Below are 24798 nucleotides of genomic sequence, written 5' to 3' on the forward strand. Positions count from 1 at the left end.
CATCACTATTCAGTTTGCCTAGCGGCCTGGCCTTTGTGATAGGGGACCAACGAATCCTCATTGAATGTTTCACTTAAGTTCGGAGTCTCGTGATGGCAGCCAATGTCGCTTCTGACCTGTATCGAAATTTTGTCATATACCCGTCCCGTCGGATGACGACATTTTCTCACGAAATAAGGTTGGTTAGTTCGTAAGCATGCTGACTTTTTCCAGTTTGTGCCTTTTTCCCCGAAACCAAGAGCTTCTATTTCCTAGTTATCAGCGCCTAAAATTCCTATTCTTAGATTTTAGCCCCGACTATTTTCCCTTGTAGATAAGTACGTAGCCCTATAATGCCCCCGTAAGAAAGTTGTATCGAAGTTAGGGTAGATATCTAAATAAAGTGGATAAAAATTGCGGTCAGACTCACAAGAGATGCGGCAGTGCTAAAAGCAGAAGTCCGCAATAAGCTTTTAGACGCATGAAATTTAGGCAATCCCCCGTGGATTAGGACCTAAAGAATAACTATATATACCTGCATTAATACCGTCGATTTAGCTTTCCCCAGAGTGACATATCGCTATAAATCAAATGACACCACATCTTCTAAAGCAAAGCCACTATTTTTACAATGTTTCAAGTCGTTGGCGGTCTAGTCTGTGCAGCGTTGCTGTTGAATCTGTCACTTGCAGTGAATGCAGATAGTTGCGCAGCCAAGAGACCTAACATTATTTTTATATTCACCGATGATCAGGATTTGCATCTTGGGTCTTTGGACTATATGAGTTCGGTGAAAAGGGAGCTTGCCGCAAAAGGAACTTCCTTTTCTAATCATTTCGCAACTGTGTCGCAATGTTGCCCTAGCCGAGCATCACTGTTTCGAGGGCAGCACGCACATAATACGAATATCACATTCGTAACGGCCCCAGGGTATGCCAACCATGCTCGACTGCCTAAATTTGACAAAGTTAGTGTGAAAGGGACAATGCTAATAGCAGAGGCAGTGGAAACTACGCAAAGTGGCTCGCATCCAGTGAAAATAATGATTACCTACCAATGTGGCTCAAGAGGGCTGGATACCGTACTGAGTGTGAGTTTCTCTGAATATATAGTTGAGTGTGTCACCCTAATGGGATGGAGACAGATATCGGCAAGTTTTTGAATGGTTACAACACCGCGCTTTACGCAGATTGGCCGAAAGGCTGGGATGTGGCAGATGTCTTGGTTAGTCATTATTCTGAACCTGATAACATGGACTGAAAAACATGTACTAACTTTCTCCCTCCCGCAAAGGTCGAGCCTTGGACATATCAATACAATACCCCTGTTTTTTCACACAATGGACAAACTCCCGTGCTCTATCGTGGCTATCATCAAACAGACGTCATTCGGGCAAAAACGTTGGTTTATTTCTTTTCCACACGTTTTATTGCATTACCAAATTAATTCATGTCGTATTAGTATGTCTCGGTTGGAGTATCTCACTAAGAAGCAACATAATCCTTTCTATCTCACCATTGCCCCTGTTTCTCCGCACGTGGAGATACCTGGCCTTCCTGTGCCGTTGGCTCGACACGCCAAAGACTTCCCAAATGCTACTGCACCCCAAGGCAAGAACTTTAATCCTTCCGATGCGCTGACGGCTCAGAAACCATCTTGGTTGAAGAAGCTCCCCCTGATGGAAGAGTCCGACATTACTCGTGCTAACGAGCACTACCGACATCGGATTCGAGCACTTCAAGGTGTGGACGAAATTGTTCAGGATATTGTAGATTTCCTGGATAAAACAAATATTCTTAATAATACATATAGTAAGTTACTAATAGACCTCATCTTGTAGTCGTGTTTGGATAAAGACATTAACGGTTTTACCAAGTTATCTACTCAACTGATAATGGCTATCATCTCGGTCAGCATCGGGTTAACGCTGGGAAGACACTTCCGTATATTGAAGACACAAATGTTCCGTTTATCGTCCGCGGGCCGAAGATTCCAGCGAACAAAACATCTCGTTTACCTGGAGCGCACCCTGATCTGGCGCCGACATTTCTCGAAATTGCTGGCCTAGATAAAGAGCAATATCCCGCCTATCTCGATGGACGCAGTCTTTTGAGTGATTGGCACAACCCTACTCAGCCGGCAAATGACTCTAATAGTCATGACATTATCAATGTTGAGTTCTGGGGCAGCGCGGGAATCGAGGCGCCCGGCAAAAATAGAAGCGCCAACAACACTTACAAAACTTTGCGAGTTGTCAACGAAAATAATTCTTGGCTCTACTCCAAGTGGTGCACCGGTGACCGCGAGCTGTATAACACAAAGGTGAGTTAGCACACAACAAGCGTGAAAGGAGCGACTAGTGATTAATGCTTCCACAGACTGACCCATTCGAACTTCACAACTTGGCCTTTAATTTTGCGAAAGACGGCGAGCATAATCGGCTGATTCAGCGTTTAGACGCCATACTGCTAGTAACCAAGTCCTGCAATCAGGATACCTGCCGCAATCCATGGACTGTTCTACAAAGTACCTGTCACAAGGACGACAGCTGCCCACATTCTGGTGTAATTCTTAACAGTTTGGATGTTGCCATGGACTCGAAATATGACGAGTTTTTTGCTTCATTGCCAAAAGTCCAGTTTAAAGAGTGTCTTAATATACAACTTGTCTCTAACGAGCAACCCTTCCTTCCTGCATCATCAGCAGCACTACAAAAGGACTATCGAACAAATACTGATCATTTCAAAAGTCCGGTTCACCGTGGTACAAAAGTTCCGCCCAACGAAGTAAACCAAGGCACGGTTAATCAACGACACACAACGATTGAGGAAATGGAGAAAAAGTCACGTAAGCTCACACCAGCAGAGCTAGGGCAATCATAAGGGAAGGACGGTAACAATGAGTCATGCCTGGAATGCCATGGTTTCGCTGCATAGACTGGTGTAAAGTGAAAAAAAAAACCCCTTTTCAAGGACACTTTGGTGCTTGATAGTCACTGAGCATTATGCCTGGGGCAGGACCAGCTGCCTCGCATTGAAGATGTACTGCTTGGAGTAATTTCTTATCTCCTTAGAGATGAAACTTCGGTCAATTATTGGGATTGTTGGGGTTAAGTGGACAATGACCCGCACATCGTGGTTGGTGTCACGTTCTTTTAGAACTTGTTAACGGAAGACTAATGCGCCATGCCAAGTCTCACTTAGGTGCTATCTAAATTTTGTCTCCAAATCATATGACTTACTGTTAATTCCATTTCTTATTAAGGTGCTCATTTATTATGTGGTAAAAGTTACGTCTTCCCGCAGTAACGATGGTGTAGGAATCTCGACATTGTGGCTACTCTCTCGAAGGCGTCTTTGACAATGGTCTGAGGAAGATCTAGAGGATGAAGGCCTGGGAAAGGAACCTGGCTTGAAGGTGATCGTGTTGCTTGGTTCTGCTAGTGCAAGCTTCGGCCTTTAGGTGGCCTTACTCTACGGTATTGAGGATACGAAGTGCAGAGAGAAACTATTGCAGATAGACACCGTGCTCCCAAATGGCCTAGCTTGATACCGAAAGTCATTGGCCGGACATTCTGCGCTACTACATGGAGGATCGTCTCGAGCCCGCTGCACAGATCACCAGGTCGAACCGCCTTGTGGAACAATGAGGAGTTGCTCGTTTGAAGGTACTATTCTCCAGTGGCATCCCAATTGGACAAATCAATCCATATCCTTACACACATCTACTTGCGGACATGCTGGTTAGCTGGACATTGTATTGCGAATGTCATCGGTGATTCAAGAAATGCCAGCTATCTGAATCAAACTGCCCATGGATAAAGACGGATACAATGTTGGTATCGAGGATCGTGAGACTCAAACGGGACCTCACGGTTCAACAGTAACGGATGTGCCTCACCGATAAAGAACGAGTGTCATAAACCCGCGTCCAATGGACGTTTATATAAATGTGATGTCTTGTCACACTAGTCACATTGACATATTCTCCTGCATCATTCTTAAAACCAGAACCTGTTGGACAAGCAAACCAAATTGGGTTAAGGTACCAACTTGCATACAGAGTTTCGTAAAGGTGTGGGAAGCAGCTAATCAAATGCATTTTGCTAGGGTGAGCTTTCCATCAGGTGCGCATGGCCGGCATCTGTCCAGGTCAAGGCCTACCATACTACCGGCCATGCTGGTCAACTGCAGGTGACCGTCATCGGCTGGTAAGCTTTTAGGGGGTATCCAACGATAAAACATGGTGATGTAACCTACTCCCTTGCAAGCTGTCATAAAGTCACCTGTCCTCAGCGACTCCACCATCGGCGAATGCTGACTGTTGCTGCCAACAAACAATCCACGTGGTTGAGAAGATCAAACCTTATCCTAGAAGATCTGCTATAATTTTACTTTCTCTTACTTATAGGAAAGCGGTTGGGGCTATTGGACGCATCTGATTATTGAGTCTCCAATATATGCTGGGGAAGATATCCCAAGAACGAAGTTTTTTAACAGCCGATCAGGTTCACGGACATATCTGGCCTCAAACCGGAATCAGAGGCCCTAACTTTATATTCCTGCACAGAAGACAACAAGCCGAACGACGCCTTCCCTACTGATGAGCGCCATCTGTCTATTAGAGCACCACGTAGCGACTGCGTAACATGGAGCATAGTTGCCGTCAACCTTCCTGGAAGTGGGATCACGATCAGATGGTAGCCGAAGCCTTGGTCGTTTAAAGCTCAGACTTTTGGCATACCTTTGTATACTAATCGAACTCCTTTTAGCACGACGATGCCCAGCCTTCTCCGCACAATGCTGGCAACCGCCCCTCGTCTCTTGTCCAGTGTATGAAGTGGGATTATATAGCTACTTCACATCTCTTACAAAGAATTCAGTATAAGCATGGTAAGATAGTTTGTGTAATGCTACGGCATTCTGGGGCTCTTTTCTAGCATGTTCTTGTTGGGGAAGTTGTCTAATGGTAATGCACAGAACTGCTACCACCGGACCGCTGTGGGAATAATATTCCGGATGATGCGATTTGGACGAAAATCGACCGCCAATTAGTGAGTGTTGAAGCTCTTCATCAATCTGGCGTACGATATGAGGCACGTCCCGACTTCGTTGCTATACTGGGCATTCTCACTGAGACTCAAGTCATGGATCTGGTGAGGACCAGTACCAAAATACGTCGGTTACGTGACTCAGCATACAGCACAAAACCCTGCCAGCTTAGTAGAGGGAAACAAATCAACGTCAGGCCAATACAAAAAGATTCTGACGCAAAGCCATCTGGGACTTACGCGAGAAAGTCGACAGTGAGCTCTGATTTGATGCAACTTGCACCAGAAGATTTACGCCAGGAGCCAGGTACGCAGGGTTGCAGCCACATCAACAGATTGAACAATATCGCCGTGGGTAGCTTGTGGCCACAAAGTTTAAAGCATAGGAGCACGAACAGGTCTCATAAGAAAAAGACCCAACCAAGTGGGAAAGGAGAACTAGCGTTTAAAATGTTAAGCATTGTTGGTTCTGTGGCAAGTGTGGTAAGCCTGGCAAGAGAGCTTTGGAGAAGTAAATCTCCGAATGCTGCTATTACAGAAGGATTTAGCTAAAATGTAATCGCATGGAAGCATAAGAGGATTGTAACAAACTTGAGTTCCACAAATGAACAATAAAGTCTTGTTCATCTTGGGCACGTGTAGGCAACCGTAACGACTTTAAGGTTATTGCCAGAAGACCACACCCGGGGTGAGGTTTTGCAAAAATTGGGATGCAGAGAACAAATAGACTCTTTGGCCCGTGAGGCAAAGGGCTAACTGGGTACTCAAACTGGGGGCTGGAAAGTACATGCTAATGAATACCGGTGGCAGATGGTAATGTGACATATCCTTTCTGTGAACATAGCACTGGCCGAGGAGGAGGGTAACTACAGGGGCGAGCATGGTCTATGACAAAGGCTTGCATGAGAGAAAGCTATTACATATGACTATTGCCTCTTTGTGATCTTGAGGGACGACTTTCTTTTCTATTGTTGCCACCCTTTCGTTTAAGAGTACCTGACATATCGAATCGTGTTAAGCGATAGACAAATGCTAGTTGCCTATGAAAACCTACACGGCAAGTGGCACAGCTGAGAACCGGCGCTCACCCTGACTGGGCGTAGATGTCAAAGTCATTGTGTTGACAGTACGAGCTGTGTGAGCGCCTTCAATTAATCCGAAACTACCATGCATAGGAGTTACAGTGTGCAAGGGATCAACTTTTACAAACTTCTAGATCTCATTGCGCAGATCAACGAAAGTGGTGGCTTAATGGCTACAGTTACAACAACTAGAATGTAGGTGTAGCTTTGACATATGTCTTTTTCTTTGGTCCAAACTACACCGTTTTAATCCAAGGATTTTCCTATACCTGTCTACGCTGCGCAACGAGTAATGTTAATCTGGAGCTTTGTCCCTCCGCATGACGAATGGTATGAGTCGCCGGCCGAGTCGTCGAATCAGCAGGATCTGTAGCCCCAGTGCCCAAGTTGACGGCGTAATGAGGAAAATTGCCGCCTGCAATAATGAGTCGAATCGCATGACCCTCCTTGAAACGGTGGGCGCAGTCGGGCAAGAACAGTTGTACCTGCCCCATGTCGCTTCCACGTTGAGGATTTAATCTCTGATAGGTTTCTGTAATGTATCGAGACACTCCTCTCTCGTCGACGTCGCTTAGGCGTATGAAGAGGTCAGCATTTGGATTGTCACTTGTGTGACTGAGCTCAACAGAACATGAGCCAATAACTTCCACACTTTCTTTTAGAGCATCTGTTGTGAATATAAGTGCATCTGGCCGTTCTTCAAACACAGTGTCAATATACACTCCAGTATCGGCCAGGCGTGGCCCGCCGATTGCGGGAGTTGGCTCATCGGGGTTGAATGTGAAGGTAGACTCGCCACCAAGAGCGTTAGGTTTCTCACCGAAGGCGAGTCTATTATGCGGATGAAGGTATACTTCCTTTGCATGTGTTTCCGGGGGCCAACTAGAGAGCTCTCGCCATTCTTCTACACCATTCACGTAGAAGCGCACTGGCGATTGGCGCAAAACATTGGACCGCTTGGCGAGATGCTGTTCGAGATATTGGAAACTCTCAGCCATCAACGAGCCGTTGTTCACAGTCCCATGATTCCAGGGGCCGATTGTCATGGACACGTCGACGTTTCGTGACCGAAGTTCGTGGTATTGTTCCAGTGTCTGCTCAAGGAAAACGTCCTGCCAGCCTGTAATCAGGAGGATTGGTAGGTTTGCCCGTTTAACGGCCCGGCCATGCTGCATTGTAGCCCAAAATATATCATGGACATCGGAGCGTGTGATTCTATTCCGCAGCCAAGGAGTCTTCCCTGCAAAATGCCTATCAGCCGCGTCGGCGAGAGGGATAGTCATGGAGAGCTTTTTCAAGCGCTCGCGAGCAGACTTTAATCTCCATTGTGCGTACAGCATACTACTGTCTTCCTGGTTGGCAATGAGCTCTGCCCACACCAGGAGGTCCAGATTGAGGGAGCCTCTTCCCCAGACATATTGGCTCAAATCATGAGGGCCAACACTAATAATTGCTGCGGCCATATCGTCAGGTTGGTCTTCTAGCATGGCCCATTGCGTCAACCCCAGATACGAGCCGCCCACCATAGCAAAGGAGCCTGTGTACCATGACTGTTGTCGCATCCAAGCAACTATGGCCTGGTTATCCACTGCATTGGTTTCGCCGGCGTCAAATACACCTTCAGACCCGAAGGTGCCTCGGACGCTGACGAGAAGGCCACAGTAACCACGACATGCAAACAAGCGAACGGTGCCCAGCGCCATCAGACCGCTGCGCCCATATGGTCCGATTGAGAGGACGGTGCCAGACGGTTCGACATCAGCAGGGCAGTAAAGGTCAGCAAGGAGATGAAGTCCATTGCCGAGTGGGATTCGAACGGCTTCAATGGTGTAGCTGTTAGTTTCCGGCGGCAGGCTCAGTGACCAGCCTGCTAGACGGTCCAGAGCCCAACCGAAGATACCACGGGAAACTTTTGTTGCTGACATAGTTATCGCGGCCCAGCGAGTCGTGGAAGTCGGGAGATAGAGCTGAGGTTTGCTGGTACATAGGGGTATTGACGCGCCAGAGAATAGGATCAACGCGTAGGTAGGACAGCGCAATAACCGAGGTGGCGCCACGAGTGAATCAGAACATCAACGTGGTCTGCTTCAATCAACCGAGCGGCTGGACATTTATTCGATTACGGCGTAGCGTTGGCTAATTTGGTGCCGTGGTGTCGTCTCCGCTTCCAATGTCAGCGAAGAAATCCAAGCTTCTGATGTCAGCAAATCGACAGTAAGGGTCTAGTCTGGTCTTTACCGGCCCCCAGGGCCAGGAAGACTTTAGCGCTGTCGGAGAAGCATTTGCTAAATGGGTCGCCGATTTGAACGAGGACTTAGCTAAATCAAAGAACAATACACGCTATGACTACTGCCTTATTATCGACAAAAAAACGTTCGAAACCCTTGAGTTGCTCCCCGAAGTCTTGCCACCACTTGAACACGTGAGGATGGGCCATCCAAATTCTCTTGACGTGATGCGCAGTTTTGCCCAGTCCTGGGTATGGGTGCTAGACCGAAGGACGCGCCAGGCAGTCCTACGACGAGAGAAGGTACCCGCCTTGGATACAAATGCGGCTCCATTTTATACTCAAGGCTTGGTTCGGAAGGATAGCAGGCACGATCCCTCTTGACTGGCAGCAGGTTGTTGAGGAGGATAAAAGGAAATGGGACACTGCTCGATGGAGGAGTCCTCCCGCGGCTTATATGAATATGATTACGAGGGAGATGCGAGGCTTCCCGTGATCCGACTGCTGGAGAGCTGTTGCAGCTTGGCCATCAATCAAATTACACCAGCAACATTTGAACATTGAAAGCATTAGACCTCTGGTATCTAACACCCTGGCCAGCAAGTTGGAGGCACAGCTTGACTTCATTGCACCTGTCCATTATGACAGATTGACTCCGAAACATGGCAGTTACAAAGAGATTTGACGAGTTAACAGTCGGCCGGCTAGTTTCAACTATTTTTGATGCCCGACTTTTACATTCGTGTGGTATATAAATATCTGAAGCTGCCACCGCACGATTCACAGAGCAACGCGCGAGGCTGATTAGGATCTAAATCGCCTGTATGTTACGCTCTACCTAGAAACCGTAACTGCGGGCGAAGCGATACATTTACCCCATTAACCTAATCGTGTCTATTCTACCTTGCTCACACCAGCACTCGGGAGATCCGACCAACTGTCCACCTAGCTGACTGTCTAGCAATAGTGTCGTTCCTTGATCACAATACCGCCTTTTGGAATCTTGACTGAATCACGAACCTTTAATTTGACCACCTGTTCATCGCCGGGAACAAGATTGAGGCAATTGTCACTGAAAACACACGCGTCTGCGATGCCGTCGTCTTCAGTGTCAACATAAAGCTCAATTGCCTTGGCAACACCGTTGCTCACGCTCACGGACCAGGACAATTCATCCACTTGCCGGACCAAAACCGTCGCATCACGAAATTCGTGGTGACGCAGCGGTTGAGGAAACTCTATATATCTGGCCAGGACTTGCTTCGTATCACGCTCCAGCAGCCGGACGCTGACAACCAAGCTCCTAGGGGAGGCCTGATATAATTTGGGGAATTTGACAAGTTCCAGTTCCGTCGATCGATTAGGAGCAAGGGTAACAGCTGTGATGGTTCTCTGCACACAGTCTCCATTCGCGATGGTCACAAATGCAACTTCAATGTCCGCTTCGACCGTTTCAACAGAGAGGTTAGATGCCCACAGCTCAGCGTGCGTTTCCCGTACAATATCAACGTGGGTGAATTCGTTCGCCTTCTTCTCAGATACGCGACGAGTCGCTCCCACAAGTAGACTCTGGTAATTACGCTTGGCGACAAAGTATGCCATCTTGGGTCGCATATTGCTATCCAAGAGGGACCAACTCACCGCCGGAAAGCAGTCATTTAATTGCCAAATCAGACAGCCAGCGCACTCTTCTTTCCCTGGTCCCCGCCAAAGACGACGAAAAGCGCGAGAACTGTAGTCCGTCGACTCGGCTTGGATAAGCTGAGTGGCCCAAGCGTACGAATCGAGGTCGTTGTCATGGCGAACGTTGTCAATCAAATACATGGACAGTGTTCGTTGATCTTCAGGTGCCATATGCCAAGCATCCATGACATTGGACTGATGATGCTGCTGTTTTGGGTCTGTAATGAGTGCATTGATGGTGCGAGTGCAGGGGAATGACTTCATCCCAAACTCACTGACAAACCGGCCCGTCAACTTCTCATAGTCCTGGTATGGATAACGAGGTTGATCTGCCATCCACACCTGCCAGGAGTGTATATCCCCTTCTAGTGGCGAATTGGAGTGCGAACCACCGTAAGGGCTTGAGAGATGATATGGCACACGAGGTGAGAGCTTCTCGGACACTTCTTTCAATGTAACCTCGTAGTAGTACCTCCCCGGAAAGTTCGTCTTGATCCAGTTTTGAGGGTTATCATCAAATTTGTCATAATCCAGCTTGTATATCTCTGCAAACATGTAATCTTCGTTGTTTCCGCACCATAGAACGATGCATGGGTGGTGTCTCATTCGTGTGACGTTGTACTCGGCCTCAGCCTTAATCGAGTCTAGGAGATACTGATGAAAGGGATATGCGCCGCATCCAAGCATATAATCTTGCCAGATCAGAATACCGAGCTCGTCGCAGGTATCATAAAAGACGTCATCTTCGTAAATACCTCCTCCCCACACACGGATCATGTTTTGGTTGCCTTCGGCCGCCCATGTCAGCCAACTGCGGTAGCGCTCCGGCGTCATGCGTGGTAGGAATACATCAGGCGGGATCCAATCAGTTCCTTGCGAATATATAGGGATGTTGTTGATGCGAAAGAAAAACGTCAAGCCCTTTTGGCCGGGAATTGGGCGCTGGATGAGCTCACACAGTCGAAGTCCAATGCGCTTAGACACGATATCTGCACCTCCTTCAATGGTGGCTCTGACAGTGTAGAGAGCTTGATCACCATAGCCAAGCGGGTACCACAAACAAGGTTTGTTCACAACAAAAGTGTGTGGTCTCCTGCTCGCAACTTTGTCCTCTAGAATTTTACGGCCTGACGGTTCAAACAGTTCAATTTTCGAAACTGCGGTTTCGGCAAGGGACCCCTCAAGTTTGAGGTTGACTGTGACCCTGGCCAAGTCGAGGGAATCTGCCACCTCAACATCTATATGCAAGTCGGAGATTCGGGTCAAATATGACTCCACGTAAATCGGCCGCCATGGTCCTGCTGTTAGAAGAGTCGGGCCCCTGCAAATAGTCAGAACTTAGCATATTGAGCGAATGCAGTAGACCGGATAGGTTAGTAACCTACCAGTCCCAGCCATAATGACATGGCACTTTCCGCGTGTTCATCCTGGACGAGTCACCGTTCCAAAATCTATTCTTGAAGCCTTGATCCTTTTCGAGTTTCTGGTCCCAGGTTAGGAGACGGATTTGACCCTTTTAATCCCAACAATTGTCCGGGTAGCTTACCTTGCCAACCAAGAATGTAGACTCAAAGTACAGTTCCAAATTATTGGTGCCATGGAGAATCTTATCAGTCACGTCGATGCGATACTCCAAGAACATGTTGTCGGTTCGCAAAAGGTGTTCTCCGTTCAAACGGATTCGACAATGGGTATCTAGTCCTTCAAAAACGAGCACATGGTGCGCATCTTGGCTGCTGCTTGTTGCGCCAAAGAAATCAAACGTGGTCTTGTAAATCCACTCCTTCTCCCCTACCCACTGAACCTTTTGGTAGTTGAGGTCCTTCCTTGGATCTGGTATAAGGCCATGGTGCATTAAATCCAGATGATTGACGGTCGGGAACTGTGAGACATGTCGAAATAGCGCATCAGAGTTGGCTTGGGCGAACTCCCACCCGGCGTCAATATGCTGACGGGTGCGGATTTTGCTAACCATGTCTTCCACGATGAGTGTACTTGCAAGTGCAGTTCTGCCCATCTTAGATCTTGGTGAACTTGGCAACTGTGCAACATGAATTTTTGACATTCTAGCACCATGCTTTATATATGCTTTACATGATCATCGCAATGGTTCTTACTAATCTCATGACTAGGAAACGTTCTCTCGGATAAAATAACCGCAGCCTGTCAGATGTCAACTTCAACATAGTGGCTCAACCTGACAAGATACCCTTTTTGGGCGAAAACAGATATCGCAATTAATACCTGTTTCGTGAAATTAGCAATGAACCCTCTCCATCTGCATCGCTAAACCTTCCAAGTTAGAAGTCCTTCCGCTATTGAGTTGCCCACCGAAATCGGATTGGTGCCGAGCCCGTTCAGAACGGGACAGTCTCGGCAAACCTTCCCGGCCTGGCCTTTATTGGTGTCCGTAGAAGCAAACCCCCGTCTCAACTCCCCAGGCGGAAAAAGTCAACCAATAGTCTCATTCATAGTACGGATTCTGGTCGTGAACCATGTGGCTTGCGGGCTTCTCATCCCCGTGGGGCGGCACCGGCTAAAGTGGTGGACGATGCAGCCTCTCCGGGAATGTAAATCCGGGGGGTTTCTTGTGAGCCATTGGAAGGTAAAGGTTCTCGATCCGTCATCTAAACCATTCACTGCATCAACCAACAATTCACCTGACAATATCGCATATGTATATAATATGCTGCCGGGTCCGACATCTTAGTTAACAGTCGAAGGGTCTGTATCGCCAACAGCCGTCATCCTGTGGACACGCTTCTCAACTAAACCTAAAAATTCAATATCACTTGCTCAATCACCATGGGATTTTCAACGCGCCTCAGCCGGCCAAAGCCGGACACCTTTAAGCTCGGCGGCCAAGAATTCCCTAATGTTGTCTTGCCTTTCTCTGTTAACCAGACATTGAAGACTATTGCTAACGTTATGGCTAAAGGTTACGTGGTATAAACGCAAGAATCTACGCATGCTCTATCTCTTGCTTACAATTCCTCTGATTGGATCGTGGGCAGAGGGCTACGACGGTAGTATGATGAATGCGTTGCAAACAAGCACAGAGTGGCAGAATTTCTTCAACCACCCTCGTGGCTCGCTTCTCGCATTTTACAACTTGTCTTTTGCAATCGGAGCCCTGCTTGCTGTTTTCCCTTTTCCATGGGGGGCATATTTTGCCGACAAGATTGGCCGCCGTTGGGGGACAGTTTGTGGTAATATCGTGACTATCATTGGCACCGTTTTGCAAACTTCGGCGCAGAATTGTAAGCAAGGCTCTCAAAAGATTATAATGCGTTATTTATCATGGATAAAAGTTGTTAACGGCGTCCACTTCAGTTCCTATGTTTGTTATTGCTCGAATTCTGCTTGGCATGGGAGGTATACAGCAATGCCGCACGACGTCGGCAAGAATTTTAACTAACCTTCATTCGCAGTCACCATTTCTCAAGGCAATTGTCCTCTTCTAATCACAGAATTGGCACATACACAACACCGTGCCCACATAACCGCCATGTATAACTCCAATTGGTATTTCGGCAGTATTATTGCTGCTTGGGTCACCTTTGGCACAATGTATGCACCACCAACTTGTATTCTCAACTCGTGTCTTCTAACGCATTCTTTTCTTTATACAGAAACATCAATTCGTCTTGGGCATGGAGAATTCCTTCCCTCTTACAAGGTGTGGCTGCAGGCCTCCAGATTTCCCTCATTTGGTTTGTGCCGGAGGTATGTGTCCTGCACACGCGCAAAATAGTGGCGTTGCCATTTAATAATTTATGCTTGTTATAGTCACCGCGATGGTTAATCGACAAGGACCGATTTGACGAAGCTCTTGAGATTCTCAAGTACTACCATGGCGAAGGAGTAATGACCGATTTTGTTGCAGCGGAATACTTAGAGATTAAAGAAACTCTTGCCCTCGAGAAAGAGTATAGCAACCGTGGCTGGTCTGAGCTCTTTCGCACGCCGGGTAACCGAAAGAGGGCTCTTATCTGCTATCTTCAGGGATTCTTCTCTCAATGGTGCGGCAATGGGCTCATCAGCTACTACCTCGTTCCGGTACTCGAGACGATTGGTATTCAAGGCAGCAGCGAGCAAGCTGGTTTGAATGGTGGCCTTCAAATTTGGAACTACATTGTCGCTCTTTGGGCCGCTTTCAACATCGACCGCATCGGGCGTCGGCCAATGGCGCTCGTGAGCACCGGGTCAATGATTATTATCTTCACCTTATGGACTGTGTTTTCAGCCATTTATGCCCAGAATCAAAATGAAGGCATGGCCAAGGGGGTTATAGTTATGATATTTCTTTTCTACACTGCATTCAACTGTGGGTGGCAAGGTCTTGTCATTGCGTATCCCGTTGAAATTTTGCCGTATGAGCTACGCGCCAAAGGGCTTCAGCTAACATTTTTCGGCATCTCCACAAACGGTACGTTCTAATTGGAAACTCGGCCAGTATCGTGGACTGATAACGATAGTTGTGAATCAATACGTGAATCCGGTCGGCATACAAAACGAGGGTTGGAAGTTTTACATTGTGCGTACTAGTACCTCTGATCCGTGACTGAGTTATTGCGTCTACTAATCCGGGACCAAGTTTTACATTCTTTGGCTTTGCGTTACCTTCACGGTGGTTTACTTCCTCTGGGTAGAAACAAAGGTAAGAAATCGTCCAAACCTCGCCGCAACTTCTTGTCGCTAACCCAGGCCAAGGGCGTCCCGTTGGAGGAAATTGCCAAATTGTTTGACGGTGAAGACGCCAATGTTGGTGGTAATGCGAAAACAAGCCGTGCTATGGACCACCTTCGCGATATGAAGGAGAGGGGTTTGACTGCAGAGACAGAACTCACTGTTGAAGGCAAGGACACAGAAGGGGGGGGAGTCACAAGGCATGTTGAGGAGAATCATGTCAACTAAACAGTGTCGTATTGTAAACTCCGCGGCAAGCTGCAACAGATAACGGCACTATTGAAATCATGGATGGATTACGACTATTGAGATTTGTACTTTGCCTGGGCAACGGTATACGCTTTGAACCCACCGACTAAGCTTAATCATTCTAAACAAAGTGTTGTTAGACATTTAGTGCCGTAAAAGTCTCAAAACTTCGGTGCTGGTATCCTACCGCCAACTTTGTGACCTTTTTTTGATCTTGTCGTTCTTCGCGTTCACAAATGGTAACAACGGAAGAACAAGTCCAGCGGGTTAGCAGTGCCTGCTATGACCAACAATGAAGAGAATATGGTCACCCCAAGAATATCCCAGTCTAGGTAAATGAAATGACAAACTATTGGCAAGATGTGAGAGCAGAGGACAAAGGAGACCCCGGTATCTGGAAGAAAAAGCAATGCTTCGTCGTCGAACTGGTATATCTACTTGATCCCGCTCAAAAGACATCATCACTTCGGCCCATACAGCATGTCCACCAAACCCAAACTTTGAGACAGGACTGGCATCGTAGCACAAAAAATGCACCAGGTGGCGATTGCTCCGTTCATATTTCAAGAGTGTCGTTTGTATGTATGCCACTAACAAAGGCAATGGCCCGATGCCTCCATGTGGCTTAATATCTGGTCGTATGTTGATGACGGTGGCACAGTGTCGATCTCCACAAACCCCACACAACAGCCAACTCCTAGCTCATACACTCCGGATAAATTGACATGGAGCTCAATCTCACATTTCCCTCTGGATGCTCCTCTGGCTTCAACATCTAGCTAAACTTGCGCTCGTCCCATGGCCTGGCAAATGTACAAAGAACAGGAAAAAAGCCTCTCGAGATGAGATCAGTTGCCGGATGGTAGGTCAGACATCGTCTTTTTGCTCACCTCAGGTTGTAGTAGATAGCGGCCATTTCATTGGACGATTGCTAACAAATCTTCCATTCGTAGCCTTACTTGTCGCCGCCGAAAGCTCAAGTGCGATGAACAAAAGCCTGTTTGCTCCCAGTGTCGCAAGTCTTCAAAAGAATGCCAGCGCGGAGGATCTGTTTTCCGACATCATCAGAATGCTTCGCTAGCCAGGAGCCATGGCAATGGCCTTAAGAAGTACTTCTCTAATCGTGTAACCTTCACACAGTCGGCTGTCTGGATGCCCATCCCGAAGACAGGTGAATGATGTGGTCCGAAACCAAAGTTCCCTGCTAATCTTTGGCCATCAGTCGTATTCATAATGGAGGATCCAGCAACCGACAGCTTCACGACTCCAAATGGTGAATTGGGAGCTGAGCTCGACCGAGAAAGTGTCATCTTATCCCCAAATGAGACTTCACCCGATGGCCGGTATCCGCCAGGGTCAATGCCCAGGTTAGATGATGAGCGTCACAACTCTGCCTTAAAAGCAGCCGAAATCATGACTCCGTGCTCGCCACCCGAGACCAACCTAGTTGCCAGTCCGGTCACTTGTCGTAATATCACACCTATATATGCACAGATTCCCGACTTCCAAGATTTCCGGCTGTCAAATAGTATTGATTTTTTGCTAAATCCAGAGTCCGCTACGTTTCGCAATCTCGATCGCCGAAGTTCTCATAATAGTTACGCTTTTGGCGGATCGAACCAAACGGAACACTGTAACGAGTCGCCCATATCCTTGGCTTCTTACGATTCGAACCAGAATCACTCGGCAGAAGCTGATCCAGAGGTGGCTTTCCTCTTGAGGTACTTTTCTGAGGTACCAGGCAAATGGTGCGATCAAATACGTAAATACCCACTCGCCGTATCTTATCCCTAACACCCGCACAGGTTGGATCTCTATTTTCTTGAGGGTTATTTTGAGCAAAAGGTTCCGATCAGAGCTCTCTCACACCCTCTACTAAAAAACGCCGCTTGTGCATATGCGGCTAAGCATCTGTGCAGAACTAGGCAAAAGACTGATTGCCCCAAGGCACCAGTTCGAAAGTCTCAAGTTGCGACAACTACTACATGGCCGACTTCAGAATCCATAGGTTGGGCAGAGTACAGCGCCAAATATTATTTTCAAGCAATAAAACTTCTGCGCGAAACACTCAAGCAGGCGCAAAAACTTGCATCTTCAGGCTGCTCTTCCGACGCACAGCCGACGGCGGACGATTGCGTGACTGCCACTGAGATTTCTGACGAGACTCTGGCGGCAATGGCAATCCTTTGCAATTTTGAGTTCATGAGTGCATCTGATACAGAGTGGGCGCGTCATTTGAGTGGAACGATGATAGTTTTTGACTTTCAACAAACTGGAATCATTTCACTCATAGGATCCAACCCGTCGCCATCCCGAAAGGCCATTTTCTGGAACTTTTTCCGTCAAGACGTTTATGCTTCATGTAAGCTACGTCAACTGAAATAAATACTCTATGGCACAGCTAACTCGTGGCACAGTTATTCTCGAAACAAGGACGAGGCTAGACATGTCTGACTTGGCCATGTGGAGAGCAGCAGGACTGAAAATAGATGAGCATGGGCTTATTCTGCCTTCAAGTGGTTCGAGAGAAGGAATAATGAAAGACGACATGATATCTAATGCCCTTCTCTGGATCCTTGCCAAAATATTTAACTACATAACTGACACGAATACGACTAAGGCCCGAAGCATAGCCTCCCCGTCGGAGAGTGCGGCAGCCCGGTCGACCATCGAAAGCAGCTCGACGGAGCCGAGCGAAGCAACTTGGAAACAAATCAGCCATGAGCTGAATGTTTGGTACGACGGACTGCCAGACTGGTTTCACCCATGCGCTCGCATTACACGCAGCGCAAGTGAGCCTGCTACTGCGTCTGGCCCGCCCAGACCTGTGACCATACCGGATATCTGGTTCACAAGCGCCATGTGCGCATCTACTATCCAAACATATCATTTAGCACGCATATTAATGCTTGTCAATAAGCCACGGCCTGATGATGTGTTCGCACGTGGTAGCTCCGTGTTCAAATTCTTAGGAAATTATCGCAGTATTGAAGCGGAACTTCAATTTCGCAGCCGTGAGATATTCGGTATTGCAATTTCGTCGCCAACTACATCTATTGAGCTCCACCAGACACAGACCATCTTCATTGCAGCCCAGTGCTTGGTTGATGATGAGGAGAGATGCATGGCCCTGGACATTCTTCGTCGAGTCAACTCGGATCTTGGTTGGGAGACTGACTATCGTGTCCAGCAACTTTTGAGGGAATGGGGCTGGGAAGCATTCAACACATGAGTTGCAGATTCATTCCACTATCTATCGCTCTTTTGTGAACCTCGGAAGGACAACCTACCTCCATAAATTCAGTTGCCTATGATTTGTGGTTGAGTCGGCCAACACCCTCTTCACTTATACACTAATAAACATACATACTTACAGTTCTTTGACTAACATAGAAGGCGCTCTTGTAACTTGTGTAGCTGTCTTTTATTAGTCCTCCTTCTATTTTCTCCTGTGCCCGCACCATTCTTCGACGACAGCGCTCAGCCCACTGCGTTCGAGTAGGTTTGGAGGCAAACAACATGTCATGACCCACGCCATGCCAGCCACTAATCAGTCAGCCACTGGGTCGTGGCGTCAGAGTCTCTCTTCTGGACCAATTAGTGCCAGTGCTCTTAGAAACGAATTAGGAAGACTTTATAGTGTGTGACTAGAGAGGCAGCGTAATTCAGTACTAGCGATTCACTTAGCCTAGTACTCTGGCCTTTCATTTCTGCGATACTTGCAGCAAAAGTTGCAAGTTCGGTTACTTAGACGTTTTTTTTTTTTAAAAAAAAATATGAAGAAGCGCATATTCAAAATAACCCAGAGATTTGGCTTTTTCTTTGGGTGCCTTTGAGTGTGCTCGTTTTACGTCCGGAGCTGGGTTTCTAAGCCCGGTTAGGGCTTTATTGTTCGTCTGGGGAGTCCATTTCCTATTAGTACGAGAACTAAGAACTCAAAATTGATAAATAGGCTTTACCATTAGTAGTAACAGCGCAAGAGCCGCATCAAATGAGCGAGAAGCTCATCGACGCGTACTTTGGCAAGGTTAATGTGTCTGTGAGGGAAGAAAAAGAGGGAGGCAGCTATTATCCGAGTGGCTTCATGACACCACATGGCTTTACGACGGCACGTGCCTGGCTTACTTGGCAGTCAAGTCAATATGTATTCGCATTTCCATCTCTCCGACACTGCCGCTGAGTTATGTATGCCGCGAGATCTGTTCCTATTACCCGACTAGCCTGCATCATCCTAGCGAGTGGTACATTTACAACTCAACCACATTGCAATGCTGTCACGGGGTTCATATGGAGAAAGCTCACCGTCCTCCAATGAAACTAGCCAGGTAGGGGCAATTCCCAGTACCGGGTTCGGCATTGGACGTGGAAAATCTGGCGATGAAACTTGCACCGAAGAAGGTTTTGAGATGTCTGTACCGTCAGTACATGATATACGGACATGCGTTGCTACGCAGGACAGGACTATCGAAGCATTATGGCTTCCGCACACATTTTCCCTCTCTGACGACCATCCAAGGAGAGCACGGCGAGGTTTTCTCACTGAAAAAGACATGGTTTTCCTCACGTGCTGTCGCCAATATCCGAAGGCTATTCTCTGGTCGCTTCTCCTATTTCTCACAGTTGTTATGGAAGGATATGATAAGTCACTTATTACAGGATTTTTTGCTTTCCCAGCGTTTCAGCGAAAATATGGAGAGCACACCTCAGCTTCAGGGACATCACTTAGGGATACGGGGTATGAGATACCACTAAAGTGGCAAATAGCACTGCAAAATGCGGCAGTGGTATGCGAGATTGTCGGACTTTTTGCCCACGGGTACATTACATACATTATCGGATACCGAAAAGTCATGATGGGAAGCCTTCTGTGGCTATGTATATCTGTTTTCCCAGCTGTTTTTGCAGACAGCACAACTACCTTGCTAGTCTCGCAAGCTCTATCAGGTATGACACACCGTCGCCCCTGTTACCCGTTAAGTCCCTGCCAATACAACTTGGTGAGTTTGCTTTGCTACCAGCACAGTCTTAACACAGAGTCACAAATAGGAGTACCATGGGGTGTCATTCAAACATTAGCAGCTACTTATGCGGCCGAAGTCGTGCCATCAGGTTTGCGGCCCTACGTTCTGAGTAATATCAATATGTGTTGGGTTGCTGGACAGCTTCTGGGAACTGGCATCCTCCGTGCTTTGGTACATAACACGTCAGAATGGTCCTATCGCCTCCCGTTTGCCTTGCAATGGGCATGGGCGGTTCCCCTCCTAATTGGCATTTACTTCGCGCCGGAAAGTCCCTGTAAGGAACTCTTCACTGTCATTCGCTACTCCTTTGGCCTACTCCCGTCTTATTATGTTGCTATGCTAAGCGTCACTCACAGGGTGGTACATTCGACATGAAAGACCAGCGGAAGCCCGTCACGCGCTTCGCCGGCTATGCAACCAATCCGATCTACATATCGACGACAGCGTAGCTCTAATGGAACACATAAATGGTGTTGAAAAAAGGATGAATTACGGAGGCGCAACATATACAGATTTGTTCAAAGGAGTCAACCGCCGTAGGACCGAAATATCTTGCATGGTCTGGATGTGTCAGGCGCTTGGAGCAAACGTGTTGACTGGCTACGCTGCATACTTTTTTGAACAGGCTGGGTTGGATGCTTCGAACGCTTTTAATCTCTCCACAGGAATGTATGCTATGGCCTTCGTTGCCGGTATGGTCTCATGGGCTCTTCTGTTCAAGGTTGGTCGCCGGACACTGTACATGTTTGGAATAGCCTCTGCATTGTTGTTGCTTGCCAGTGGCGGCATCGTGTCAGCAGTGAGTCCTAGGACTGTTGGTGAGGAATGGGCTTTGGGTGCCTTGATCATCCTCGCAACCTTTACCTATGACCTTACCATTGGACCAGTCTGTTACGTCGTCGTAGCCGAGCTTCCTTCTACTCGCCTTCGGGTCAAGACAGTTGCCTTGGCTAGGATATCGTACAACATTATTTCGATTATCAATAATGCCCTCGTACCCAAATTGCTCAATCCGACGGCTTTGGACCTTGAGGGCAAGGTGTGCTTCGTGTACGCCGGCACGTCCCTGTTTTGTTTACTGTGGTGTTATTTTCGACTTCCAGAGACCAAGGGACTGTCATACCTGGAATTGGATATCCTGTTTGAAAAGAAAGCACCTGCGGTCAAGTTTGGGCAGGTTCAGAACAGGCTAGCGCAATCAGCCTACATGACGGCATCCAACGCGGAGCGGCTCACGGATTCATGGCATGGATGGTTAGCCTACTCTTGACGGAGTACAGAAGCAACTACCAGTATCAATGCAGAAGCAGGCGCCGCGAATGGTGGTTAGATTTATTAGATGTTTACATAGTGTTTTTACATAGGAGATACCAGTCAAAGGTACCACGCGAGCGTATTCTCCCGAAGAGAAAGCAAGGCGCACAGCGCCTATGGACATGGCAGGTACCAGACCAACCCTACGCACTGGCGAGCATTCATCTACCAGTTTTAATGAAAGCAAGACATAAAGCAGCTTGCCCATATCAAGTGTGCTTCCGTTTGCCACCGTGTTCCTGTGGAAAAAAGTGATCCTTTGCGCCATGGATGATAACGTCCGGGTTCTGATTTGCAGTAAGTAGTTCGTGCGGCCACCTCACTCGGACGCATCAGAGTTACTATAGCTTGTCTACATTGTTCCGCCCAATGTTGAAATATTCAACGAGGCCAACAACATCTCCGGCCAAATCATCCATTTTTGTACACAGCTGAACCGTCGGGCGGCTAACAAGGAGTCTCGAACAGGGAGTGTCTCGGGTGGTCGAACACAATGATGAAACGCGCATTGTCAAGCGGGTTGAACGAGTCCATTTGACCAGAGTGTCATTTGAACCATGGTGCTGGCATGCCCTGGCTCCTGAGACAAGTAGGATGGCTGGATTTACCCAGTTGCCAATAATCGATAACCAACTTGACAACCTGATGGCAATACTGCAGTGGCCGTGCGACCATGGTGTCTGCAGCATGGCCGCTGCCTCATACAAAAAGCCCGTCGTTATGAGTAATGTTGTGCTGTGTTGCAACTCTCGATGCCAGAGAATTCAGCAATGGGCCATAAAAGGTTGACGGGACAGCCCTGTGTGTTCCTTGGTGAAGTCTGGTTTGATATTTGGCTGCCATTGCAAGGAATTCAGGACAGGCCATCATGGATGAATCAGCTGAAAGCCAAGTTTGACCATGTTAGCGAAGGAAGCGGGCTTGATAGACACTAGAGATTTCCAAAATTGGTCAAGGGCAAGATGGCGCCTAGCGGCAACTTTGAAAACTTTGAAGACCAGCAGAAGTCTCAACCTGTCTGGTCCATGTCGGGATTGAACTTGACCCAGCCGAGCACTTAAGTAGCGGCGAGCTAGCCACTTGAGGCACACAAAGAGGGGCCATTTATCATTTATTCGCGACACCAAAAAAAAGTCGGAGATTTGGGAGACGCTTTGGCTGAGCTCAGGCATTCTCAGCGATACTTGTTAACAATCTCATTCCCCATATCACTTGGTCTACAGCGATTTCCGCCTTCAACGACCTCTGCGTAGGCTCATTGACTCTTCGGATTGGCGCAGTGGTGTCTGGTGTGCCGCCTTCATCATTGAATGTTCTGCGTCATCCTGCTTTGCTCGGTCAGCTTCATCGTCTGATCCAATTCATCCACGCCTTGGAGCGCTGTCAATCCAGGACAAGCATTACGTACCAACATTTGAACCTATAAGCTGCAGACTTGGCCTTTCCGGGGCCCTAGCTCAATTTACTCAACGCTGAAGGTCTGTGCTGCTTGGACATGGCTGGCAGTACCCTTTTTATGACTCCCGAGGAGTCGGGGCGGGTACAACAGACAGTCCAAGATGTGAGATGCAAGCGTCTGGAACAGATGGGTCAGCCACGAGAGCCCAAGGATCCGACATCATTGATCCAACAAGCTACGGGGACATCTCTCATGGAAGACATGGCATCTTCTTTGTTTGGGGTGGCTCAAAAGAAGAGTAGTCCCGATACCATGCCAGCGTACAGCGTTGGATCGCCCTATATGCCCTGTACCACTGAATTGTCTCAACTGAAGAGCATAAAACTCATGGACCTTCGCATGGAGACGCACCATCGCGGCAGTGTCCTAGCTCTCCGCCGTGTTTCTCCAGTTGTCACACTCAAGGCCTCATCGTGGGCAGCCATGCAAGGAGAGTCCGCCCATGATGTAGAGCGCCTGGAGGTTTTCTTGCACAAATCCAAGTTTGGTCGAGAGCTCCTTGACTTGGGGTTAGTCTTCCTAGTCAAAGAGCCGTACTATACTCTCAACAACGAAGGCGAAGCCGTGATCCGTATCGATCATCCCTCAGACCTCGTTATTCTCACATACAGCGATAGCCCAGAGTCATGGCGTAGCAGTACTGAGGGTGATTCGGCGCCCGTTACGAGAACACCTGTAAAGTGCAAAGAGGAGGGCAATGAGGCACTTGGAAAACAAGATTACGCACGAGCCCACGTTCGCTACACCGAAGGCCTGGAACAGATCTCAAAGGATGGTCACTCCAACAGTACTCTGTGTAACGATCTCCACCGCAACCGGTCATACGTCAATCTCCTTCTCCATCGATATGACGAAGCAAAGGCTGACGCCCTCTCATCTCTTACTCGCGGCGAGGGTGAAGATGAGAAGCTCCTGGATGCAAAGGCATACTATCGAGCTGGCTGTGCAGCTTACAATCTTGGCGAGTACGATGAAGCTAAAGGTTCTTTTGAACAGCAACTCAGCCTGGAGCCCAATAACAAGCTAGCCAAAATTAACTTGCGCAGAGTCAAGATGCGGTCTGAGGAGCGCGCCACCGGAGTATACGACTTTAGCAAGATTGTGAGCGGACTGTCCAAAACGGAAGGACGCGCAGACACCGCGAGCTTCACCAGTAATACAGAGATCAAGAAGAGCCCCGGTGCAGGTCGCGGTCTGTTTGCAACTTGCAATCTTGAACCTGGGGAGATCATTATGTGCGAGAAAGCCTTTTGTGTCGTTTGGGGACATGAGCCTGAAGCCTTTTCCGTGCTCACCTGTGATGTGCGAGATGATGCCACGATCCGAGTCTTCCCTGCTGGTTTGCACAAAGCCGTGGTGCAGAGGATCTTAAATAATCCATCGCAATCAGAAAAAGTCCTAGATCTTTTTAGTGATTATGAGGGCTTGGGCAGCAAAGTCGACAAGCAGGATGGCAGCCCCGTGCTTGATACCTTCCAGGTTCACGACATTGTGCAGAGGAATGCTTTCGGCCCTGGTCAGCAGTCCGACGGCGAGGATGTAACTAATGCCAGCACCGGGCTCTGGGTGCACGCAGCGTACATCAATCACTCCTGTGTCCCGAATGCGAAGAAAGATTACGTGGGCGACCTCATGCTTCTCCGTGCCACACGCCGAATCGCTTTGGGGGACGAGATCACTCACTCCTATGACGAGACCAGCGATTACGATACAAGGACTGCAGCAATAAACAAAACGTGGGGCTTCAATTGTCGGTGTGCACTTTGCCAAGCCGAGGAGGCGGATGGCCCAGCTCTGCGCAAGCAACGTTTTGAGTTGGAAAAGCAGGCAAGCGAATTGATCCAAAAGGCAAGCCCAACCGAGGTGAAGAAGATTACGGTCAACAAAGCCAAACGGCTCCAACAATCTCTCAAAGATACATACAACGACAAGCGATACAAGGGCCTTCCTCGACGTGCGCTTGGCGGGATCGAGCAATGGCTCCAAGCAGCCCTCACAAGATGAGTCTCAGGTCACACACGAGTCGCTGTATTCTCAAGAGTCAA

General features: G+C 48.1%; 8 protein-coding genes across 8 annotated transcripts; 6 read left to right on the plus strand and 2 right to left on the minus strand.

Annotated features, from left to right (window-relative positions):
• Nucleotides 1-1441: 1441 nt before the first annotated feature.
• On the plus strand, nucleotides 1442-2861 carry VFPPC_16869 (arylsulfatase protein; the record flags this gene model as incomplete). Its single annotated transcript, XM_018294622.1, has 3 exons — nucleotides 1442-1790; nucleotides 1856-2301; nucleotides 2358-2861. The coding sequence occupies 3 exons, from the start codon at nucleotides 1442-1444 to the stop codon at nucleotides 2859-2861; spliced, it is 1299 nt and encodes a 432-aa protein (XP_018137367.1).
• A 1952-nt stretch (nucleotides 2862-4813) lies between these two features.
• Nucleotides 4814-5581, plus strand: VFPPC_10403 (hypothetical protein; the record flags this gene model as incomplete). Its single annotated transcript, XM_018288780.1, has 2 exons — nucleotides 4814-4871; nucleotides 4959-5581. 2 exons carry the CDS (start codon nucleotides 4814-4816, stop codon nucleotides 5579-5581), a joined length of 681 nt encoding a protein of 226 aa, XP_018137368.1.
• A 793-nt stretch (nucleotides 5582-6374) lies between these two features.
• Nucleotides 6375-8036, minus strand: VFPPC_10404 (hydrolase; the record flags this gene model as incomplete). Its single annotated transcript, XM_018288781.1, has 1 exon — nucleotides 6375-8036. One exon carries the CDS (start codon nucleotides 8034-8036, stop codon nucleotides 6375-6377), a length of 1662 nt encoding a protein of 553 aa, XP_018137369.1.
• Nucleotides 8037-9295: 1259 nt separating this feature from the next.
• Nucleotides 9296-12038, minus strand: VFPPC_10406 (beta-mannosidase; the record flags this gene model as incomplete). Its single annotated transcript, XM_018288783.1, has 3 exons — nucleotides 9296-11342; nucleotides 11407-11504; nucleotides 11568-12038. The coding sequence occupies 3 exons, from the start codon at nucleotides 12036-12038 to the stop codon at nucleotides 9296-9298; spliced, it is 2616 nt and encodes an 871-aa protein (XP_018137371.1).
• Nucleotides 12039-12826: 788 nt separating this feature from the next.
• On the plus strand, nucleotides 12827-14938 carry VFPPC_10408 (hexose transporter protein; the record flags this gene model as incomplete). The annotated part of the gene is made up of 9 exons (XM_018288784.1): nucleotides 12827-12898; nucleotides 12960-13281; nucleotides 13355-13396; nucleotides 13453-13591; nucleotides 13654-13747; nucleotides 13811-14450; nucleotides 14500-14558; nucleotides 14619-14681; nucleotides 14735-14938. 9 exons carry the CDS (start codon nucleotides 12827-12829, stop codon nucleotides 14936-14938), a joined length of 1635 nt encoding a protein of 544 aa, XP_018137372.1.
• A 1254-nt stretch (nucleotides 14939-16192) lies between these two features.
• On the plus strand, nucleotides 16193-18191 carry VFPPC_10411 (Zn(II)2Cys6 transcription factor; the record flags this gene model as incomplete). The annotated part of the gene is made up of 3 exons (XM_018288785.1): nucleotides 16193-16707; nucleotides 16765-17321; nucleotides 17377-18191. 3 exons carry the CDS (start codon nucleotides 16193-16195, stop codon nucleotides 18189-18191), a joined length of 1887 nt encoding a protein of 628 aa, XP_018137373.1.
• A 1036-nt stretch (nucleotides 18192-19227) lies between these two features.
• On the plus strand, nucleotides 19228-21250 carry VFPPC_10412 (maltose permease; the record flags this gene model as incomplete). Its single annotated transcript, XM_022428708.1, has 2 exons — nucleotides 19228-20278; nucleotides 20325-21250. 2 exons carry the CDS (start codon nucleotides 19228-19230, stop codon nucleotides 21248-21250), a joined length of 1977 nt encoding a protein of 658 aa, XP_022284015.1.
• A 1539-nt stretch (nucleotides 21251-22789) lies between these two features.
• VFPPC_10413 (TPR domain-containing protein) lies at nucleotides 22790-24757 on the plus strand (the record flags this gene model as incomplete). The annotated part of the gene is made up of 1 exon (XM_018288787.1): nucleotides 22790-24757. One exon carries the CDS (start codon nucleotides 22790-22792, stop codon nucleotides 24755-24757), a length of 1968 nt encoding a protein of 655 aa, XP_018137375.1.
• Nucleotides 24758-24798: the final 41 nt, after the last annotated feature.

The sequence above is a fragment of the Pochonia chlamydosporia genome (assembly GCF_001653235.2).
Source record: "Pochonia chlamydosporia 170 chromosome Unknown PCv3seq00011, whole genome shotgun sequence".
NCBI lineage: Eukaryota > Fungi > Ascomycota > Sordariomycetes > Hypocreales > Clavicipitaceae > Pochonia > Pochonia chlamydosporia.